Here is a 22,623-nt window from a genome sequence, read left to right as displayed (position 1 = left end):
TGGGCTCGGGGGGCGCGTCCGCTGCCGGCTGCCCGGGCCCCAATCGCTCATCCTGCGATCCCTCGCCCGCGGCTCCCTCGCTCTCCAGCCCGCGAAGCCGGCGGGGCGGAGCCGGGGGCGGGGCCGCCGTGCGAGCAGCCTCGGGCGGGCGGGGCTGGGTCTCTGTGCGCCCCTCCGCCAGCGCGGCCCGGGCGCCACCCCCGCCCCAACCTCAGGGACACGTAAGCATGGACGCACATCCCTGGCATAACCCCCCCCCCCCACGCCACACAACGAGCCCACCACTGCCACACTCGGCCCACTCGGACGGGTGCCCGCACCTCTGCCCTCATTCGCCGGCCACGGAGGTCGGACCGAGGTCTTAAGTGCAAAGCACTTGTCACCGTCCGAGGGGTCAGAGACACCTGGCTTGAAACCAGAGAAAGCCGGGAGAGGGGGCTGAGCCAGGGGGCTGAAGGGGACGCGGGCCAGACACAGCGGGGCACAAGGTCTGCGGCCCAACTCCCCACCCCGGACCCGCCTGTGTGGGTGTTGGCGGCGGCGGCGGCGGCTCACCAGGTGCTCCCTGACGGCCGCCAGCCACCCTCCCGGCCGGCCGGAACCGTGCTGGGCCCGTGGGGACAGACTATAGAAGCACAAGCAGGCAGCTCTCCTGGCTTCAGGAAATGGGTCAAGGCCTTTCAACAGCAACCCTAGGACACACAGCCCAAGCCAGGACCCCCTGTGCAGCCCACCAAGACCAGGGCTCCAGTTCCTTCCCTGCCACGCAAAGGCAGCTCCCACCACAGACCACACTGAGCCACCACAACTTCCTTGCAAAAACCCTCGGCTCACCCGAGGGCCAGTGGAAATTTATTTATTTATTTTTTGTCCTTTCCGTCTTTCCCCAAGTGGCTTTTCCTTGCAAAATGCCTGACATGACACCAGAGGGGAACCTGGGAGTTGGGAGGGCACCCCAAGGGGCAGCCCAGGGACTTAAATACAAGCTGGAGGGGAGGGCACAGGTGGGACAGGCAAGAGACAGCACAAGGGACATGGCTTCTCAGGTAGAGATCAAAGGTTTGTTTTTCTGCAGGAAGAAGCTGTGTCAGAGGCAGGGGGCTAGCATCCTGGGTGGGAGGGAGTTAAGTGGAGAGGCCCCCCCCCCCCTGGGTTGCACCCACATTCCCAGAGAAGTAGCGACAGGGGATGAGGATCCGCCCTCATAGGCTCCAAGGGACGGAAGGGAGAGAATAAGCCAGATGTGCTGCCTCAGGGAAAGGGAGGAGGTGCTGGCAGAGTGAGGGTTAAGGCTGGTGCCCAGCCTCTGGCACGGTGGGCCTTCCGCCTCCGCCTGCCTTGGGGACAAAGGGGCACGGTGGGCAGGCAGCACACGGGCCTGGCTCTGGCAGGGCAGGGAGTGGCAGGAGCAGGCTCCCTCTGGGCTCAAGACACAGGCCCAGCGCGGCTGCCCACCCACCTGCCCTAGATGTGCTCAGACCCCACCGCAGCTGGACGGCTCGAGCTGTGAGTGTGTGTGTCGGGGGGGAGGCAGGGAGGAGAGGAAAGTGGGCTGCTGGGCCCCTGTGGCCCCATGCCCGTCCTGAGGTCCAGCCCAGGGCCCTGCATTCCAGGGCCCTGGATCCCCTGGTCCCATTCCTGGCCCTAGGTGCTGACTACAGCCAGGGGCAGTAGAGGCCAGGGAGGCCCTCGGCTCCTGGGGAAGAGGGGTGGCGCAGGGGAGGGGAGGAAGAAGAGTAAGGAGAGAAACCCACTGCAGCATACACGGGGGGCAGGGGGAGGGAGACAGACAGAGGAGAGCCCTCATCCCAAAGGTGTGTGGTGGGGTATCTTTTAAAGTCACCCAGAGGCAGCAGCAGAGCAAGCCCGCACCCTCACCCCAGCCAAAGGTCCTGGGTGTCCTCTCTTGGGGGCCCTGACAGAACCGGGGCGCAGGGCGGCAGGCAGACAGGCCAGAGGGAGATGGGGAGCCCAGGACACCCCAAAGCCACAGATTCAAATGCCCCGGGAGAGGGAAGTACCTCCTGCCCCCTCCAGGGGCATCATCTGGAGAAGGTGCCACCTCCGGTCCCACCCCACAAGCCCCTCCTAGCAACAGCCGCCACCAGCCTGCTTCACAGGGGTGCTGTCAATCTTGAGGTTGGGCCGCTCACCCCCTGACGCTGCCCCAGGCCCCATCCGCTTTTTGATCTCAGCAGCCATGGTCATGAACGCCTGCTCGACATTGGTAGCGTTCTTGGCACTCGTCTCCAGGAAGGGGATGCCCAGAGAATCTGCAAACTCCTGATAAGGGGAGAGGAGAAAAGAGAAGGGAAGAGGAGGTGAGGGGCAGCAGGCCCCAGCCCACCCGGGCGGCCTGGCCCAGGCCTGCTCACCTTGGCTGTGGTGTTATCCACCACCTTCTTGGTGGTGAGGTCGCTCTTGTTGCCCACCAGGAGCTTATTGACATTCTCGCTGGCATAGCGGTCGATCTCCTGTAGCCACTGCTTCACGTTGGCATAGGATTCCTAGAGGGACCAGATCAAAAGTTACTTTGCTCCCACCTCCCGCCCCTACGCCAGGCCTGGAGAACAGGGGTTTTCAGGGGAAGATGGCTGTCCTGGGCTCCTGAGAAAGGCAGGCGCCCTGGGCTCAGGGACCCAGAGGAAGCTCCTCCAGGCTTAGCGCTCCTTCCTGCCCTCCTCTGTCTGAGACCCCACGAGCCAGGCCCAGCAGAGCCCCGGCTGTCTACCAACAGCCCCGACACCTCAGCAGCTTAGACCAAGGGCCAGCCAGCTCTGCTTCCTGCAGCTGCTCGTGTTTACCCGAGACACAGAAAAGGCCTAACCACGTGGAGGGAGCAAATGGCATCAGGAGAGAGGCCAGAGGAAAGACAGAAACAAAGGATATCAGGTTAGCAAGAATTACAAAGTCCCCACAGTGGCCTTAAAATCCCTTTAAGGTTTGAAACCTTGGAGCCCAGTGGTAGGTGGAGGATCCTCACAGAGGAGACCCTGGCCTACGGGGGAGACAGGTATCCTGGGAACAGGGCCTGACATTTGTCCTACTTCTGGCACTGACAGCCTCCGTGCTCGGCCTGGCTCTCCCGGCAGCCTGCTGCACCCCACCCCCCGACGCCTGGCACGCCGACAAAGGACAGAACTTTTAGGAATATGCTTGAGCTAGAGCCGCTTTCCCTTCTTAGGAGCCAGAGGTCTGCTGATATCACACTGGGTTCAAACATACACCTCCTGCCATGTCCCAGGCGGGGCCCTGTGCTGGGCACTGGGTTCAAATAATGGAATCATGCCTGGGCCCTGCCCTAAAGCACTCAGGGGACAATGGAGGACTAGACGAGGGCACACACAACGGCAAGACAGGGCGACCAAGCGCTGCAGGGATAGAAGGCAGGAGCACGTGGAGCTCCAGGATCATCTCTGCCTGGGGAGATGACAGCCGACCTACACCTGCAGGGACGAACTACCCCCGTGTGGGTGCCAGTGGAGGGACGGGGCAAGGTGCAAGGGGAGAAGCAGACATATGCCGGGTCACGGGATGAGATGGGATGGGCGTGCTGTCTTTGGTGAGGGGGAAAAGCTAAAAGCGGCTGGGACACAGTCCCTGAGCAGGGAAGGAAAGGAAGAGGAAGCAGGCCCAAGCAGGGAGGGTCTTAGCCTGGCCAAATCTTAGACAACCAGGAGCCAGTAGAGGTTTTCTTAGGAAGGAAGCAGCAAGAGCACACCTGTGTTCTGGGAAGATAGTCCTGGCAGGAGTGCAGAGGCCAGATCAGACCGGCAAGGAGACGGAGACCAACTGGGAGATGGTTGGCATAATCCAGGGAAGAGAAGATGTGCCCTGAGCCAGGGAATGAGGCAGGCAAGAGCACAGGATTTAGAGTCAGACCACCCTGGGTTAAGCCCCACCTCTGCCACTTATTGTATGATCCTAGGTATGTCACTTGGCTTCTCTGAACCTCAGTTTCCTCACTTCTATAAAACAGTACCTCCTGGTGGGGCTGTTGTGAGCATGGGATAATGAATGCAGGCTTGTCTCATAACAAGTGCTTAATTAGCAAGAGCTGCCATTATCCTCATCACTGCTATTATTACAAGGGAACGGATCTGGGAGAGATGATGGGGAGAACAGAGGGGCCCAGGGACTGACAGGATGGGGGAGGGAAGAGTTTTCTGGTCAGGCCAACAGGGACTCTGTTATAAAGATGAGGATGCAGAAGCCAGTTCAAGAAGAGACGGGGAGACCAGCACCAGACAAGCTGAGTTCTGCAGATGGTCTGGAGCTCTGCAGATGGCCTGAAGGCGGTCTAGAGGCAGGAAAGGATGTGCTGGGAAGCAAAGAACCCTGGGTTCAAAACACAGGCTTTGCCTTTCCTGACTGTGAAGCCAAGCGCAGGTAACTCAACATACATCTAAGTGTGTTTCCTCATCTGGAAAAGAGGGATGCCACCACTGAGTTCACTGGGTTCTACTGTGAACACGGGAATTAACACAGACATAAAGTGCCAGCAGAACGCAGGACTCAAGAGGAGATCCACAGTGACAGCTCTTAACTTGTAGAAATCACAAAACAAGAAGCCAAACCACAAGGTGGCCAGAACTGTGCAGGGAGTCAGGAGGCGGCTTGGGGCAATCAAGAGGCACTGAATCTGGGGCCGTAGCGGGGCAGGATACGACGGACCAGTAAGAAGGCACTGAAAAGAGAATCTGCTGCAGCAGGAGGTGGCACAGCTTGACACAGTAACTTTTTTAAAGAGAGGGAAGAGAACAGAGTTAAAAGCCATGAGAGATCAATCATGGCAAAAACTGAAATGAAGTCACAAGTTTTGGCAGTTAGAGGTCCTTGGTGACCTCTGAGTGGAGCAAAGTTCACCCACAGCTTGTTGTCCAGGAGGCAGCATGAGTCCCTGGTGAGCTGAAGAGCCCAGCTGCCCCTCAGAGCAGGGACTCCTCCTGGCCTGGGGCTGATACAAGTATCTCCATGTCTCCAGGGCCTGACCCCCATGAAGCAACGAAGTTTAAAAGAAAACAAAGCGGGTAGAATCAGTAGGCCTGGGCTTTCTGTCTCTGCCACTTAACTAGCTGCAGGGCCTAAGAAAGTCCTACCACCCCGACCCATTTCTTCATCTGTAAAATGGGAATACAACACACACCTCTTTGGAGTGTTACAAGCATCAAAGGGCTGTGACAGAACCTGTGAACTCTAACGCGTGACAGGACTGTTTCCCGCTGTTAACATCACCACTGATGCCAATGACACAAGACTAACGCTGCCACAGCAGACACAGGGCTCCCAGAACTCTGCTCACACTGGGCCCAGAGTGCAGGGCTCCCTCACTTCCTTGTGTAAGGCCCTCCAATCGCTTCTCCACAGTGTCTTTACCCAGGAGGCCACGGGCCCAGCACAGCAACCAATCAGCTGACTAACCCCCCCACAAAAGACAGGTGCCTGGAAGGTCTAGAATAAGGTGGCAAGTCTGACAGGGAGGTGAGGCCTGGTTCTGCCAAGGCCCTGCAGCGGGGCCTGGGGAGCATCCAGGTCTGCAGCTATTTCCCTCCTTGTGAAATGAGTCCGAGAACAGTCTCCTTTCCGGACAGCATAAGAAAGAGAGGACGGGAACAGTAAAAAGCAGCAAAAGCCAAAGACCTGAGGCTGAGGAGGCCAAGTGGGGGATGGTGAGCCCAGGAGTACCTGGTCGGTGACGTCGTACACCACGATGATGCCGTGAGCCCCCCGGTAGTAGCTGGAAGTGATGGTCCGGAACCGTTCCTGACCAGCTGTGTCCCACTACAAGACAGCAGGAGAGAGGGGTAGGTCAGCCCTGGGCTCCATGCCCAGGGCCCCTCCCCTCCCAAGGGAGATGTCTCTGCACCAGAGATTCTGGGAGGAGGAACACTCACGATCTGAAGTTTGATGGTTTTGCCATCCAGCTCAATGGTTCGGATCTTGAAGTCCACCCCGATGGTGCTGATGTAGCTCTCTGTGTATGTGTCATCCTGAAAGATCAGGGACCAGTGAAATGGCCTGAGTGAACAGGTCTGAGGCCCATCTGGAAAACCTCCCTCCAGTGTCCTGCCCCAGCTGAGCTCCTAACTGCTGAGCCCCAGTTCTCAGCACCCCAACTTGCCAGCCCTATGCCCCTGTTCAGTCAGATATGTTGCTGGCAAGTCCTGCAACTTCATCCTTGGTCTCCCAGGTCTTGCAACCACTATTCTCTGGGTTGCCCCCCTCTCCCTCCGGCCACCAGCCAGGACCCCAGATGGATGGTAGGGGAAGCTTCTTACTTACAGCAAACCGCAGGAGCAGGCAGGACTTGCCCACGCCCGAGTCACCAATCAAAAGCAGCTTAAATAGGTAGTCACTGGAGAGAAAGGATGGGAAGGTGTGAAGGAAGGCAGGGAGCCCACCCGCCATTATCCTGGAGTCAAAACTATAGCATTCTCCCACACTGTGAGGTGTGCCTTGGATTAGAGTATTAAAGCACTCACAAGATCCTCCCACAAGTCCTGGGATGGGGAGGGTTGACCACTCTCCATAACACAGCTGGCCCCAAGGGGTGCATCTGAATTCCCACTTTACAGAGAAGGAAACGGAGACACAGAGAGGGACGTGACTTGCCAAGGATCACATCAGTTAGGTGACAGAGCTGGGTATCCTACCCTGATTCCTGATAGACTCCATGGTTTCGGGTCCAGTAGGGGCTATTTAGGGAAACCCTCCTACACTGCCCTGTGCCACACCTGACTTGGCAGGGGAGGCCCCAGAAGTGGAAGCCAGGGCCCAGCCTAGAACTTAACTGAATACCTATGTAAAGAGCCCGGTATGAAGCCTCCAGAAAGACATGTCAACAAGCGGCAATGATAATAGCAGTTAAAACGTATCCACTTCCTACTTGTGCCTGGCCTTGTGCTAAGTACTTCAAATGCATCATCTCATTTAAGCCCCACAACAGTCCAATGAAGTGAGTGCCGGTTATTCCCAATTAATGAAGAAACCAGAGGCCAGAGAAGGGAAGCGACTGGCCCTAAGTTACACAGCTGTTAACTTTAATACTGGAAACCAGGTTCAGAATCCAAAGTCTCTGTGAAAGCATGTTGGTTCCCTTCTCTGTTACCCCTTATAATCCAGCTCAGAGCTTCACCCTTCCCCAAGGAAATCTGAGGCCAGGATCTGGAGGAGAAAAAGCCAAGTAGCAAAAGAGGAAGAAGATAACTGACACTAAGGGAAAACTGTCGATGAGAAGTCGGGGCAGAGATGTGGGCCACCTACCCGTAGGGGGAGTGACCAAGAAGTGAGGAAAGTTTGAGGAACAAAGAATCCCACTGGAAGGTAGAAAGCAAATGCCACATTCATCTAAACTTCTCCGGCAGGGTGACGGCGAAGGGAAGTGGGGTGACGGCGGCGCCAGGGGCTTGCGCAAAGGTGAGGGGAGGGCGGGAGGGGACCAGCCTCTGGGAGCGGCAGGGCATTTTGATCCAGGTAAAGGGCAAAGCGGCAGCCCCGGAGGGGAGAACCTGCGGAAAAGCTACCCAGCGGATTCCGGGAGGGCTGGAGAGCAGAATATACGACCCGACCTAAAGGGCCCGAAACTGGACCGAGACCAGAAACTCTGGGGATGGGCTCCACAATGCCAGGACCGTCGTCAGCACCCAGACCGCTACTCTCAGGCAGCAGGTGGGGAAACTGAGGCCTGGAAAGACCGGGGCTGCGGGGTCACCTGACCGACAAGGCCTGCTAGTGCCGGTGCCTCGGGATCCAAGTGGTGCCCCTCGGGGTCGCAGTCTCCGGGCCCGGGTGCAAGAACTCGGGGCGTCGAGCCGGGGTTCTGGGGCCCCCGGGGGAGGGGCAGAACCCGGATGTGAGGGGGGGAGGTCAGCGGAAGAGAGACCCGGATGTGGGGGCGCCGCGCTGTCCTGACCCGGGCCGGACAACCCCGGTAAGCGTACAACCCCGTACTCGGGATCGAGGCTGCGCCGGACGGCGCGGGCGGGGCGCACTCACTATTCGGGGTTCATGGCGGCAGCGGCGGCCCGCTCGGTCGCTCCCAGTCGGCTCTGCTCCGCCTCCCGTTTCAAGATGGTGGCCGCTCCGCCCCAGAGACCCCGCCCGCGACGCGCAGGCGCAAACACTCGGGACTGGGACCTCGCCGCGTGGCTCCTCGGAACTTGTAGTCTCCTTACATTGTGCAACTCACCCCGCCCCCCGCTGCGCAGGCGTAATCCTAGCCCACACCCCACCATCGCCGCGCGTTGCCTTCTGGAGCTTGTAGTTCCCTCCCTAGAAGTACCTGGGCTTGAGGACCGCGCTCGGGAGCCTCACAGCGTCCCGGCGTTAGATCCTCAATTTAGTGCTGGCGTTGACACGTTTCACGTCTGTCTGACAGAGGCATTCATCCTTACACTCCCCGCAGCGTTAGTAAAAGTTCATTTATCCAGGGTTCTTCGTGTGCTGGCGCTCCTAACTCCCAGCAGAAACCCCAGGAAGGTGTCACCCACATTTTATAGATGAAGAAATCGAGACTCGGTAACTCGCTCAAGGTCAAACAGCTTGGTAAAGGGGCAAAGCTCGATCAAAGCCCGTGGTCTCCAGAATCTCAGAGATGAAGGTTGTTAGAAAAAAATCCTGAATCTGTGGGGCTCCCGAACAATTCCGGGATAGGAGAAGCCTATCTGGGTTGCAGCTGCGCAGGACCAGACGTGAGCGAGACACACACACAAACACACACACACACACACACACACACTCGCAGCCTCTCCTGTACCCACCCCCAATGTAGAGACGCCAGGAGCCCTCGGGCTCCGCCCCAAAACAAGCCCAGCTCAGAGTCAAACCGTCTTTATTTCTACAGCAACATTTGAAAATAGAGAGCGACCGCCTCACCTCCCAACTGGGGCAGCCCCTCCTGCCACAGGGGTCCATCACTGCCCCTAGCAAGAAGCTGCAGGTGTGGGAGGAGGCGTGGCAGGATGGCTCTACGGGCGGTGCCCGGGGCGGGGTCAGGCCGAGCCTGGGCAGGCCGGGCGGGAGGAGCAGTGCATAAGACCGGGCTGCAGGGCAGAGCCCGGCGGTGAGAGGACGGACAGGGGGTGGGCTCTCCGTCCTGGGGCACGGGGCAGGGCGCACCATTTAGAGGCCGGGAGGAAAGCGAGAATGCCTAGGGAACCCTTTGGGGAGGCACCGCCCCTGAGATGTGGAGCCTGGGAGATACCACCGCGCGGAATGGGGGTGATTAAGGCCTGGGCGGTACCACTAGAGAAGGGTGGGGTGAGGGGAGGCCGGATAGTACCAAGGACTGAGGGGAGGAGTGCGGCCAATAACTTATTTCTCTATATACAGAAGCAACGGCCGGGGGAGGGCAGGGTGCTGAAGGGACGGCAGGTGCTTAGTGTTCTTGGATTTGGGGTCTGCGGAGGGGGGGCCACTGAGCCTCTCTCTACCTTTGGAGACCCTGGCCAGCCCCTCCGCTGGCCCTGAACCTAGGGAAGAGGGGGCCCTGCTGGAAGGAATAAATAAGGGGTAGAACTGGAGTGGGCAGGCCCAGCCTCCAGGGCTCAGGCTGAGATGACAAGGGAGGAGGTTACCCTGAGATTGAACAGAAAAGACAGGGGTCCTTGGGAGAGACAGGAGGGGCAAGCAGCAGGCCCATGCGCAGGGCTGGGGTGGGGATGGTGCCGGGTGGAGGCTCTGGGGACCAGCTGCCCCTTCAGGATTAGCCCACAAGGGAGCTTCGTCGGGAGAGGTCCATGGAGCTGGAGCTGAGGGTGCGGCTATCAGAGAGGCCTGTGCCTCCAGGCTGTGGGCAGAGGGGCAGGTGGCTCAGCCTTGGGCTGCCGGCAGTGCGCGCTTCCCTGGCCCGAAGGAGCCTGACTAGTCAGAGTCCCTGGGGTCCTGACACTCCCACCCACCTCCACAGTTACTGTGCTGCCACTGGCTGCTCACAGGCAGGAGCTGAGTTTCCCTCATTTGTCCCCCCAGGGTCCAGCCCAAAGCCAGGCCTGGGATGGAGACAGGAAGTGTGGCTGGATGAACAGACATGCTTGAGAAGCTCAGCAAGTACACAGGACATGCAGGCCTGGGGCCGGGGCCTCAGCTGCCCAGTGCCGACAACTATCCACCCGTACCTGGACTGGCTCTTCCACACTTTTGTTGAGGAAGTTGAGGGAACTGGCCCGCTTCATCCTGAGGGGAAAGGGCGGTCAGGATTTGCCCACGGTGGAACTGGGGGAGGATGGGGGAAGGGGTCAGCTTGGGGCAGGGGAGGGAGGCTGATGGGAAGGGAGATTGGTGGTGGGTGGAGCTTGAGCGAGACAGGGAGTTCACCCTGGGTCTGAAGTTCAGCTGGGGTTGGTAGGTTGTGGGGTGGGTTCTCGAGAGGCTCACCAGGGTGGACGGCTCACCTGGGGTTTGGGGGCTCCTGGGGGCCACCACCCTGCAGCTTCTTCACCAGCATCTCACTGCTGCGCCTCAGGGCATCTCGGAGCTTCCCGAAGGAGCCACTGCGCCGCAAGGAGCCGCTGCCGTCCTGTGGGGTGGACAGGTTCGTCTCTGTGCCATGCCGGCTACACAGCTTCCTGGCCCAGTCCAGCCCCTACTCACCCCGCTCCACTCGGCTGCAGGCCCTGCCTCCTCGAGATCAGCCTCAGACCGAGCCCCGGCACCCGCGGGCATGTCTCGGCTGCCACGGCGGTCTCCGCGCCCACCGCTGCCGTCTTTCAGCAGCTCCACCACCTTGGTCTGGCTTGCAGGGTCCAGGCCCTGAGGGGGGGGCGGGCGCATCAGGTGGAGCAACGGGCCCTGACTGGATCACACGCAGGGCCACGCAGGTCCCTGCCCACACCCCTGCTGCCTGTCGCCCTACCTGTTTGCGGCTGCGGCTGGCGCAGTCCTCCAGCGTGTGCGCGGCTTCTAGCTTGCCCTGGCGCCGGTACAGGGCCCCCAAGCTGCGCAACGTGGTGTTGACCGTGGGGCTGCGGACGGGAGAGCGGGACGGGCTCCAACTCCGTGTTCCCCAGGAGCCAGGGCCCATCCTGACACCCAGCCCACGCTGGCCCTGAGGAACCATCCAGCAGACCAAAATCGAGCCTTTCCTGTGTGTCAGGCCCTGTGCTAGGTCCGCCTGGATTCCCCTGTTTTGGGGAATCACCTGAGGGCCCTAGGTGGGATGTTGCCACCAGGACTAAAGGCTGGGAAGCCCAGGAGTGAGATAATCAGGCTGTCCTGGGACAGAAAACCTTCTTGGGACAGGTGGCCTGTGACCTGGGCCTGGAAAGATGAGCTGACAGAGAAGAGGTGTGTGTTCTGGGGCTGAGCAGTATGGAGTGTGGAGCCTGGCCCCGGCGCCCACCCAGGATGCCGCTTCCCAGCTCTCTGCTGTCCCAGCAGTCCCGCCCCACTGTCCTCACCTGTCTACTTTACAGGCCTTGTACCAGCTGCCATATTCCCCATAGGGGGTGCTGTCCCGGCGCTTATCCTGGGGGAGAGATAAGCGGAAGGTAGGAGAAGGCCCTCCCCTTTACACACCCCCAGCCTCATCCTCCCTCCACAGACATCTGCCACGGCCCTGCCCCACAGAGCTACCTTGCTCTCCTCCCGTTCCTCTGCGTGCATCCAGATGGGCTTGTTGTTCCCTGTAGGGAGAGGGGGGGCTGTCACCAGCCTCTCATGTGGGCCTCTGCTGGTTGGGCTGGACACATGACTGGGGTCTGGGGGGAGGTCAGGGGTACTCAAGAAGGACCAGGGTTGGGCTTCACTGAATGAATGAATCGACAAGAAACAGACCCAAAACATGACTGACGCTCCTCTGGAACAGAGATGCCTGTGGCCCAGGCCTGTGCTTGAGGGGCCTGTGACTGGGGGGTGGGGGGAGCACACCCTTACAAACCTCAGGCCCACGGTGCGAGATGATGCGAGGCCTGAATGATGGGCCGGGCCGAGGGGTCCCTGAGCAGGAAGTGACTGACCGTGAAGGACCAGAAGGTGGCTTCCCAGAGTGGGAGACATCTGGGCTGGGCCCTCACGGTGAGCGTGAGTTGCCCAGTGGAGAAAGGGGAAGAGGCTCTGGGCCGAGGGCATGGGTATGCAAAAGGAGGGCATTACACGGGTACAACCTCCCAGGGGGCTGTGTGAGTTGGGTGTGTGTGCTCACGTGTGCACACAAGTGGCTGCGGACCAGCCAGACCCTAGGCGTGAGGCCTGCCCGGCTGAGGTATTCGTCCTAGATGCTGACGGCTGAGCGGGCCTGCGAGCTGGGGCACACAGCAGCCATGCTCACCGCTGACAGAGCCGAACTCCTTCTCATGAGCGCGGGTGAGGATCTCCTTGTACAGGGTCTCTGCATCCTGGTACTTGCCCTGTTTCAGGTAGCAGGAGGCCTGGAGGGGCAGGGCCCAGAGGGTGAGCAGGATGCAAGGAGTCAAGCCTTTTCCTCTCCTCCCTCCCCCCTGCTTCCTCCAGCCCCCTCTAGCCCAGGACACCAGGTTGTTCTTGGTCTTGGCCACGTTGGGGTCGTCAGGCCCAAGGCGTGTGGCGTAGATCTCCAGTGCCCGCCGGTAGTAGTATTCCACCTCCTCGGCTTTGCCCTGGTTCTGGCACAGCAGGGCCAGGTTGCTCAGCTGCTTGGCCACGTCTGGATGAAACTTGCCCAGAACCTGGGACAGGAGGGGGAGCCGGTGGCTGGGCTCGGGGCCGGCCTACGTCCCCCGTCTGCCCAGCCCACCTGGCCTGCCCAGCCCTGCCTGCTCCCACCTTCTCCCGGATCTCCAGTGCCCGCTTGCAGAGGGGCTCAGCCTCCTTGTACTTGCCCCGCTTGCCATACAGGACCGCCAGGTTGTTCAGTGTCGCAGCCACCTAGGGGGTGGGAGAATGGAGGCTCCATGACCCGGGACCTGGGAGCTGCAGGGGGAGGGGAAGCCCCACCTCCCCCCCAGCCTCACTCACAGCTGGGTGGTCCTTGCCCAGCGTCTTCTCGCGGATGGCCAGGGCATCATTGAGCAGGTGTGCCGCCTCCTTGTACTTGTTTTGGTCCCTGGGGGCAGGTGGGAGCATGATGAGGGGTATCCTCCAGCCCAAGGCCCTCCTCCTAGTGGCCCAAGATCCCTGTGGTCACTCTTCCTATACTTACTAATGAGTAAGCATGATGGGGCATGACCCAGAGCATGGGGAGACGTGGTGAGCCCCTGCTCTCTGGCTTGGGGGGCTTTGTGCAGGAAGGGCGTGCAGTGCTGGGGTACAAGCCAGACTCCCCCAGATCCCACCCTCACTGCCCCATGCCCAGTGCACCTTGTCCTCTGTTCCCCAGGGCCTCTGCTCATGGTGTCCTTTCTGCCAAGGAGACCTTCTCCGACCCTCTTGTGCTCTGGGCAAACTCAACTTTCACCAAAGGCCCTCCTCAAGCCTTGGTGCCTGGAGAAGGTGTGCCCCCCGCGTCCTCGTGTGCCTTCCCCTCCCTGGTTATGTCCAAGCCTTTGTCCACCACTAGACTGAGGCATATTCATGTCTGTAGCTCAGGCGCCCTGTGGGCTTGGCCCTCTCCAGGGACAAGATCCTTCTTTCTCTGTCACCCAACTGCCTGGTAGAACCCAAGTCCTGGCCCACTGCAGGCACTGAGGATTTGTGACCAGGGCTGGAGCCTTCAGGAAGAATGCTCCCATGGGTGACCGAAGCCAGAGGAGCCCTCACCGATAGACCAGCGCCAGGATGTTCAGCATGGTGGCCACGTCAGGGTGGTCATGGCCTGACGTCTTCTCCAGGTCCTCAAGGGCCTGCTTGCAGAGTGGCACGGCCACCTCATAGCGGCCCTGAGAGGCGTACTGGATCACCAGATTGTGCAGGGTGCGGAGCCGTGCTGGGATTTCATAGCCGCCGTGCTGGGCAGCCACGTCTCCTCCTCCAGGGCTGGGGGCTGCAAAGCCAAGGGCGGGAGGTCAGATGTGCCAAGTGCCTCCTGAGCTGGGCCGGCACATGCCAGCCATACCTTTGACCGACCTCACACGTGGCCCTGGGCAAGTCACCATTAGCTCTCGGCTTCCCCGTCTGTAGAGTGGGTCTAGTCACCCCACAAGAAGAGTGGGTAGAGTCCCAGCTCCGGTGCTTCAAGCTGTGTGTCCCAGGGCAAGTCGCCTAACCCCCGAGCCTCAGCCTCGTCACGTGCAGAAGAGAGGCTCTGATACACAGGCCACACGATCAGCAAGGCCAGTACTGGCCCGCAGATCAGCACTGTGCATGCATCCTCCTTTAACCCTCAGAGGAGGCTCAGAGGGGAAAGAAACTCTACCAGTGGCCACCGCGCAAACGCAGGCAGAGCAGGGCTCGCACCCAGGCCGGACGGCTCCAAAGCTCTGAACTGTGATGCCTGCTCCTCACAGAACTTGGGAGATGAGAAAAGCAACATGTAAAACCTGCCTTTTAAGCTCTATTGCTGGGATGTTATAATCAGAAACGAGGCAGGAGAGAACACAGCAGCCACTCAGACCTTGTTTTCTGTGACCTCTGGGTCCCAAGGACCAGGAGTTCACACAGCCTTCCTTTCCCGCCCCCAGAGCCAGCTGCCCCTCCGCACCTGGGCTCTGCTCCTCCTCACTGGGGAACAGGTCATCCAGAGAGTCTTTGGGGACGTCCCCCTTCTCCTCCTGGGGAGGAAGACGGGATGGGCGTCAGGGAAGCAGGCGGCCCAGGGGTCGGCGGGCTGGGTCGGAGCAGCGTCTGCTCCCTGCCACCCCTCCCTGCTCCCAGGTGCCCCCGCCCCGCCCAGTGGCCATGGTAGGGCTTACGCTGGCGGACGTGTCCTCGTCCAGCTTGCGGATCTGGCTCATGAACAGCAAGTGCTGCTTTTCCTCCTCGAGCTGGGCCACGGCCTGCTCGCTGCGCTGCAGCTTCTGCTGCGTCCCTGCCAGCTCCTCCCGCAGCCACTGGTTCTCCTGCACCAGGCGCCGTACCTGAGCCCGCAACTTCTGCTTCTCCGACTCTACGGCCCCCAGGTGGCTCGACAGCGCCAAGATCACCTGCGCAGCCAGCCGGAACAGAGGTCAGAGCCCTGCTGACCCCCAGCCTGGGCCCCAGAGAAGAGCCAGGCCCGGAGGAGCTGCAGGGCTGAGGGCCCTGAAGTTCTCCTCTCGTCCAGGGAGTTTTGCCCCAGGGCCCCAAACAGACCAACATAGCCTGAGACCTGAAACCAGGAGGCTTGGGGATTCCTAAGTCCTTCCTTCTGCAGTCAGGACCCAGGCTGGCCGTGCTGGACTCTGAAATAGCCCATCCCCTTTCCTGGGCCTCCAGCTAGTCCTCCACATCGATGGTCCAGTTCCCACCTTGTTGGGGTGCTCGGATCATTAAGAGCGCTAGCTGGGGTGCTGCCCTTTCCCCGAGCTGTCCACTCGTTCCCCGTCTCTCCTAGGAGTTGTACTCAAGCCCTGTAGCCAGAGCCACTATACCACTGCCCCTGGCCCAGGGCTAGCGCTTTCCCAAAGACCTTGATAGATGACTGAAGGGCTACCGAAAGACCCCATCCTGACTTCTACCAGAGAGCCAGGGCAGCCCCTGTCCTCCTGCAGCTCCCAGGGAGGGAAGGGGGGTGTGTGTCCTAAACCTCCAGTGTCTGGAAAACCACAGGGGCAGGTAAGGGGATCCAGAGGCCTCAGCCTCAGCCCCCATCCCTCTCTCCAAACTCCATGACTCCTTTCCTGAGCTTCCAGGCTCTTCCCGCCTTGGGGCCTTGCCTAGACTCTACCCTTTCTCCGTCCTTCATGGTCAGGGTCATTTCTGCAGTGAAGCCTCTTATGCCCTCAGCCCCCGGAAAGCATGGCACCTCCCCCACCTCCATGCCATCCTGTTGTCCATCTGTGTCTGTATACACTGGGAGGGGGCCCTGGTGTGTTCACCTCCGCACCTGGCAGTCAGCCGGCCGAGGAGTGAATGCCCGACACATTGCCCTCCCAGAGAGCCAGGCAGTCTGGGACTTTGTACTTTCTACTTGATTAGCAAACGCCTAAGTGACAGGTGTTTTCACAACCACTAGCTATTTTTAAAAATATCCTAAACAGCCTGTCAGTATTTACGGCAGATGGCACGACCCCTATTCTAAAAACAAGGAAACCAAGGGGATACCACCTGCCCAGGACTCACAGAGCCAGGCAGTGTCTCAGCCAAGATCTGAGTGGGCCAAGACTCTCTGCCCGAGAGTCTAACTCCTTGTACACCCCAGCACCTCCTGGATAGCTCTGTCTGCATGTCATCCTGGCAGCCTCAACTTAAGAGGGCCCAAACAGAACTCCTGACCCATCCAGGCTCTCTCCTCAATTTCCTCAAACCACAAACCTGGGACTTTCCCTGCCCCTCTCTGTCTCCTTTAGTCCATCCCCAGGCCCTACTGGACCTACTTCCAGAACGTCTAGGACTGACCCCCTTCTTACTACCCTCATGGCCCAACCCACCATTTCTCATTGGAATTCTAGCAGCGGCTTCCTAACACCTGCTACCTCCTTCCACCCTGACCCACAATCATTCATTCTCCACCCCTCAGCCAGAGAGTTTTAAAACCTAAGCCAGACTGTGTCCCTTTACTGCTTAAACCCTCCAAAGGCTTCTGATTTCCTGAGAATAAAACCCAAACTAATAAGGCACAGCATCATCTGGTCCCCGCCTTCTCCACAGGCCTTTTCTGTCCCTCTCTTTCCTCACGAAGCTCCAGTTAGACAGGTCTCTCAGTTCTCCCTCCACAACAAGATCTTTTCCACTTCAGGACCTTTATACATGCAACCTCTCACTTTCCTCCCTTCTCTGGAGGCTGGTTCATTCCTTTCCTCAGGTCTTGATTTAAATGTCATTTCCTCAGAAGTCTTGCTTGACCAATAGCTAAGGTTGTCACAAGATCTTGTTTTTTTCTTTGGAGAACTTACCATAATATTGAATAAATATATGTGTATTTCTGACTTTCTTCCTATTGGACTAGGGCAGGGATCTCATGTCTTGTTGGACCTGTAGCCCTGGCACCTAACACATTGCCAGGCATATAGTAGGCACTTGATAACTTACCTGTTAACAAATTAATAGAAGAATGAGTGGGGGGATCTTTAAGGATTTCCTCTGTTTTTTTAGGCCATGCAGTCTCTGCTACCTAGCAGAGAAGCCAGATGATCAGGCTCTCCTGGGGCCAGGCAATGCCGGGGTCTCCAGAGCCCATTCATTTCTTCAACAGATATTTACTGGGATCCTACCATGAGGCTCCAGGGGACAGATTCTTCCTTCCCTTCTGATTCTGTTACTACATTGCCAGGATTCCTCTGGAAGGCTCCACCCCTCCCATGACCTCCCTCCTCAGCACCCCAGACCAGCCTACCTGGGCCTCCCCCAGCCCCAGTTCGATGGCCTCCAGGGAGCGGCGCAGGAGGACACAGCGCTCCTGTGAGCCGGGCTCTGCCTCACCAGCTTCATGAGCGACGAGGGGAGCGAGAAGGGCACGATGCTCCCCGCGCAGGGTCTCTAGCCCTTGGATAACGGCCTTGGTGCCCAGCACGATCTCATCCTGGCTCAGCTTCTCCTCCCGAGGAAGCACCATCGTGGCCATGGCCGTGCCGCCTGTGAAGGCGAGAGGGCGGGCAGGGGCTGCCGGGCCTGGGGCCACGCCGCCGTCCGCCCCGGATTAGGTAAACACCTAGGGTCCCCGGACGCCTGGGTCCCCGGGGTGCCCCGTCCCCCAGGCAGCAGCCCGCACCGTGCCCGCGCTCGGCCTACAGGGGGCGCGCCCGGCTCGTCTTGGCCCGGGAGACGCAATGCGGTGCGACCGGCGAGGCTGGACCCGGATTCGGCCCACACCACTGGCTCAGGCCGGCTTAGGCGACCCAGTCTCGGGGCTTCCCTGGAGACTCCCTTAGCCAGAGCAGGGCGCGCCAGAGGATGGACCTACGGGGATCTTGGGGGGTACACTCCCGTGCGGAGACACCGTCCCTCTGGGAGTTCCGGCCCCAGCCCCCCTCGGGCAGCCCCCTTCCCAACAGGCTGGCCGAGCCACAGAGCCCCTCCTCTTGGGCAGCTCGACCCTGGGGAGACCCTTCCCCTAAGGAGCTGAGATCTCGGGTTCTTCGTCCCCCCCTCCCCCCAGGACGCGCCCCATAGGCCAGCACGACATCCTGCGGACCCCTCCCCTGAAAAGGCCGAGCTCCCGCCCCCGGCCACCCAGGACCGCGCCCCCTCCCCGCGGGCTGGCCGGGCCCTCTCACAGGCCGCGCCCAAGACGACCCCTCCTCTAGGCCGACCCAGAGCCCCCCCTCTCCCGGCCCGATCGGCCCGCGTGGACCTGCGTCTCCCGCTCGGGCCCGCCTCCCGCTCCAGCTCCGGCTCCCGCCCCGCTTCACCCCGACCAGCAGCCGTGAGCAGGTCCCACCGCCTCCATCCCGCCGGCCTTCCCAGCAGTCCCTGCGCCGCCTTAAAGGTGAAGCCTGTACCTTGGCGGCGTCGGAGGGGGCTAAACACTCCTCGGCCCGCTGTCTGCCTTAAAGGAGCACGCCGGCTGGGCCCACTCCAGGCAAAAGGAAGGGATCCGGGGGCGTGGCTCTCGGGGATGGGGCGTGGTCATTGAGGCGCCGGGCGTGGGCTTGCCCGAAGCTTAGGTTCATAGCGGCCACCTCCCACTCTCCTGCGGCCTCGGATTCCTCCGCTGTAACCCGCCCCGAGGCCACAGCGGTGTGGACAGCCTGGGGAGGATGTGCACAGCCTGGGGAGGATGTGCACCTGAACTTGCCCTGTACCGCTGCCAGAGAGGGCGGTGGAAGAAACTGGGGCCCAGGGAGAAGGCCCGGCCTCCTCAGAGTCCAGAAAGAGACAGTTGACATTTATTGACATTTATTGAGGTAGTTGCCACTTTCAGAGCGCTTACTGTGTGCGGGGCGCTTGGATGCCTTAAGTGCGATGACACATTTAATGCTTGCAAAGACCGGATAAAGCGGGCACTGCTATTATCCCAACCTCGCGCATCTGACCCCAGGCTCATTTGTCTCTAGAGAGTGGTTATGCCCCACCCAAATCCTTCGGAGCTGTCCTTGTCCCAGTAGGGGATTCTCGGCATCTTAGGGCTGCTTCTTGGGGGGAAGGGACGGAGGCTTCCGGGCGTGAGGGAGAAAAGGATGGCAAGGGGCAGTTGGGCATCGGCCGAAACAGACTCGTGACCCTGTGGGTGAGCACCACCACAGATTCTGTGGGCTGGATGATCAGGACAAGGTGATGATGACGTCATCTCCTCCCAGAGCCCTTCCCTGATTCCCCACCCCCTATGTAGAGCAGCCCTCCAGCCCATTTCAAGCACACATTTAATTCTCTCTGTAGCATTTACCCCTTCTAACATTTTCCTTGTCAGTTTCTGTCTCCTCCCTAGAATGCAGGCCAAGATCTGCCTGTCTTGTTCACTCTCAGAGTAGCTCTTGGCTACTACATAGCAGCACTCAGTAAATGCTGTTTTTTTTTTAAAGGCAGAAGGGCGCACCTGTTGGCCCAGGTTTGGGGCTGGTGCTCTGCAGCCCTGGGTTTCTGGCTACCCTAGCTCTACCTGCACTGCTTCTAGGTCGACATCCCAGTGGGTAACAGCAAGTTAACCACGCTGAGAGACAAAACGTGCCAAGCAAGGCCTGGCACTGGCATCCAGGGGCCTGGGGCGTTCCTCATGAGTCAGGGTGGGTTCAGACTCAGACTCTGTACCCGGTTCAGTGTCCTTGTGGATGTGAGAATCCCCTCGGCATGATCTCTGACAGAGAGATGGTCCGGCACCCCGCCAGCTCAAGTATGTCCTATGACAGGGAGCCCACTACATTCTGCTGTGAGATGGCTCTAAAAGTTAGCAAGCTTTTCCTTAGCCCCCAAAGGACCTGCCCACAGTGCCTGCCCACACCAGACTGAAGCTCTGTCCTCAGGAAGGACAGTCTGCTCCCTTTTGCCAATGAAGATATTTGGAGACAGTGATGGTGCCCCATACAGTGTTCCCCCCGCCTGGGCTGACAATCTGGGTCCCTTTACCCACTCCTGTGCAGTTTCTGACCCTTCCCCCTCCCGATTTCTCTTTTCTGGGTGTGGCTTAGCATGTCAGTCCAGACACTACTCCGAATGTGGTGCTCAGTCCAGGGTGCAGGGGTACAGACAGGGAGTGAACTGCACAGATCACAGAGGGAGAGTCCCCCCCTAAGGAGCACACCACCTGTCCACCGTGAAGCTGAAAGTCCGGTTGACTTTGACAGCCACGGTACGGTGTCTGCTCAGGGTAAGCTTGTCAGCTAAAACCCTAGATTGCATGCATCCCACTTATATCCAGCCAGGTTCTTCTGCCGATTCTGTGCTTCTGCCAGTGATATTTTCCCAGGGATTTTTTTTTTTTTTTTTTTTTTTTTTTGGCTGCACCACACAGCATGTGGACTCTTAGTTCCCCTGCCAGGGATCAAACTGCACCCCCTGCATTGGAAGCTCGGAGTCTTAACCACTGGAAGGCGAGGGAAGTCCCTCCCAGTGATTTTTAAAGACAGTTGATACACTCACATGATGCAACATTCAAAAGGCATATACAAGTTACAGTGAGATGCAGCTCCTTCTCACTGACCACTGTCCTCAGTCATGCAGCTGCCTTCCCCCGAAGCACCTGCTGTTACCAGTTTCTTGTGTCTGCCGATTACTTTGTTTGCCTCAGTCCAGAGCTTGTGTTTATCTTTTTTAGTTTCATGGAGTCAGTTTTCATCCAGGACCCTAAAGGTTGGAGTCTTTTGCATTCGAGGTCTTTAGCCTACACAGCGGCCCTATTTCCCACAGTTGCACTGGCTGCGGTGTGATAAGCCTGCCTTTGTGCAAACAGACTCCATCATACCATGAATGCACGCCCAGCTCGCTGTCAAGTTCATGGGGAGGAAATGGAATCTGGAGCCCAGGGCACCTTTGCTGTTCTTACCAAGGCTAGGTTTCAGAACCCCTTGGGAAGGAACTTTGTTAGAAGGCTCTCCTAGAGATCGGGATTCAGTAGTGCCAGAGTGGGTCCTGGGCATCTCTTATTATTTTGAAACTTCAGTGGTGCCCATGATGTGCTCCCTGGGTTGAAAGCCAATGCGTCAATGTCCTTGTTTTACAAGTACGGAAAGTGAGACCCAAAGAGGGGAAGGCAGGTGCACGAGGTGACCACTGTGTCCTTCTCCAATCCAGGGTCCACATCATTTTGTCCCAGTGTGTAAGGGAGACTGACCCCATAGAGTAGAGGTCAAGAGGACCGAGGTCATGTTGCTTGTTCACAGCCACACGAAGCACAGACGCACGCACCCTCAACACACAGCCTCAGGCAGGTTCACCCAGGGGCACTGAACGCCCCTGTGCCACACTCACACCTCCACGTGCATGGGTTTACAGGCCCACGTACATGCATGCACACCACACATACTCGGGCTCAAACACAAAGCCCGGGCTTTCTAACCTTGTGCTCTCTCTCCATCTAATAAAGGAGCACATTCCTTTTATCACCTTTTTCCAGGTAAACGGAGAGAAGAGTTTTCAATCTCCTTTTATGATTTTTGCTGGGTTCCTGTTCCAGCTTTTCTGCTAGCCTTAGGCTTCCGTGGTTTCTTTGTGGTTCTCTTTAGGCATCTGGCCCTGCTTCTCCCTGTGTGCCACGCAGAGGGAAGGCTGGGCCTTCCCTGCCGGGTTCTCAGGCTCTTATCTTGCTTTCAGTTCGTAACCTTGCATGTGTTCAATCTTTTTAGCCACTCGGCTTTTTATCTTGTCTCTGAGGATTACACTGTGCTCTCCCAAGGGAAGGGACTGTTACTTCACCCTGCTCTGTTCCCCACTCCCCGACCCCCCACCCCGCAGCTGCTGGTCTGGTGCCAGGCTGCTGATGGGTGCTCAGTTAATGGAGAAGAAAGGAAGGAGTCCATGCCCAATGGTGATTCTTACGCCATTTTCCACGGAGCTCATCAACTTGCCTCCGCCTGTCCCATGTCTGCAGAAGTTGTTCTCGCTACTTTCAACATTGTTTTCTCCCTGAAAATCACTCCCACTGCTCCCACCCCTTCCCCTTGGATCCTTGGAAGCACTGAAATCTGCTTTCTTAAGTCAATCTTTTCCCTTTGGCTAGCTTCCTGCCTTTTCTTTGAAGTGGGGGTGGGGGTGGGTGCTTTTCCCAAGCATATCATCCCCCTTGAAACATCAGCAGGTCGGGACGTCCCTGGCGGTCCAGTGGTTAAGACTCCACGCTTCCACTGCAGGGGCCATGGGTTCGACCCCTGGTCGGGGAACTAAGATCCTGCATGCTGCGTGGCACAGCCAAGAAAAAGAGAAACATGAGCAGGTTCACCCATAAGCGCTCAAGACTGGAGGTTCCTTAAAGACCATGTCTCACGCAACCCCTCCTCCGTGACCGTGACGGGCAGCTCACCACTTCCTGAGGAGCTGTTTCACCTTGAACACAAGGTGCCAGTTTTGGTTGTGGTTGCCAGTTTTTCTGCCACTGAGCTAAGAATCAAGTCTGCTCAGAGCTCCCCTGAGAGGCTTTTGATTCCTGTCCTGGCAGCCACGGGGCAAATCTGCACCCTCTCTTCCTTGTGGCCTCCCAGCCAGACTGGAAGGGTCCGTGTCCTGCTTAGCGGGAGGGCACACAGGCTTTGGGGGCGGACTCAGCTG

At 58.9% G+C, this 22,623-nt stretch overlaps 2 protein-coding genes across 3 annotated transcripts; both read right to left on the bottom strand.

Moving 5' to 3' along the window:
- Window positions 1–809: 809 nt before the first annotated feature.
- On the bottom strand, window positions 810–8,096 carry RAB1B (RAB1B, member RAS oncogene family). Its single transcript, XM_082844160.1, has 6 exons — window positions 7,996–8,096; window positions 6,283–6,355; window positions 5,895–5,990; window positions 5,686–5,781; window positions 2,376–2,507; window positions 810–2,283 (listed from the first exon to the last, which is right to left on the bottom strand). Exons 1-6 carry the CDS (start codon window positions 8,007–8,009, stop codon window positions 2,089–2,091), a joined length of 606 nt encoding a protein of 201 aa, XP_082700286.1. The 5' UTR covers window positions 8,010–8,096; the 3' UTR covers window positions 810–2,088.
- Window positions 8,097–9,583: 1,487 nt separating this feature from the next.
- KLC2 (kinesin light chain 2) lies at window positions 9,584–18,458 on the bottom strand. 2 transcript variants are annotated; one of them, XM_082843838.1, is made up of 16 exons: window positions 18,429–18,458; window positions 17,324–17,598; window positions 14,763–14,993; window positions 14,552–14,621; window positions 13,672–13,894; window positions 12,931–13,018; window positions 12,739–12,840; window positions 12,468–12,641; window positions 12,266–12,365; window positions 11,572–11,621; window positions 11,397–11,464; window positions 10,853–10,961; window positions 10,591–10,749; window positions 10,392–10,516; window positions 10,116–10,173; window positions 9,584–9,787 (listed from the first exon to the last, which is right to left on the bottom strand). In XM_082843838.1, exons 2-16 carry the CDS (start codon window positions 17,549–17,551, stop codon window positions 9,704–9,706), a joined length of 1,869 nt encoding a protein of 622 aa, XP_082699964.1. In that variant the 5' UTR covers window positions 17,552–17,598; window positions 18,429–18,458; the 3' UTR covers window positions 9,584–9,703. The 2 variants fall into 2 exon arrangements, with proteins under 2 accessions (XP_082699964.1, XP_082699965.1); XM_082843839.1 differs by lacking the exon at window positions 18,429–18,458 and adding an exon at window positions 18,281–18,326.
- Window positions 18,459–22,623: the final 4,165 nt, after the last annotated feature.

This window comes from Leucopleurus acutus (assembly GCF_964270905.1).
Source record: "Leucopleurus acutus genome assembly, chromosome: 8".
Classification (NCBI taxonomy): domain Eukaryota; kingdom Metazoa; phylum Chordata; class Mammalia; order Artiodactyla; family Delphinidae; genus Leucopleurus; species Leucopleurus acutus.
The sequence above is the reverse complement of the archived record's forward strand: the minus strand, read 5'-3'. Positions and strand labels throughout refer to the sequence as shown.

Coding starts and splice junctions, on each gene's coding strand:
- RAB1B (XM_082844160.1), bottom strand. Junction 5,991..6,282: donor GCCTGCTCCTGCGGTTTGCT/GTAAGTAAGAAG, acceptor CTGATCTTTCAG/GATGACACATACACAGAGAG. Junction 5,782..5,894: donor AAACCATCAAACTTCAGATC/GTGAGTGTTCCT, acceptor GCTGTCTTGTAG/TGGGACACAGCTGGTCAGGA.
- KLC2 (XM_082843838.1), bottom strand. CDS start 17,551: ATGGCCACGATGGTGCTTCCTCGGGAGGAGAAGCTGAGCCAGGATGAG. Junction 13,895..14,551: donor TGAGGAGGAGCAGAGCCCAG/GTGCGGAGGGGC, acceptor TTGGCTTTGCAG/CCCCCAGCCCTGGAGGAGGA. Junction 9,788..10,115: donor GTGTGGAAGAGCCAGTCCAG/GTACGGGTGGAT, acceptor CTCTGCCCACAG/CCTGGAGGCACAGGCCTCTC.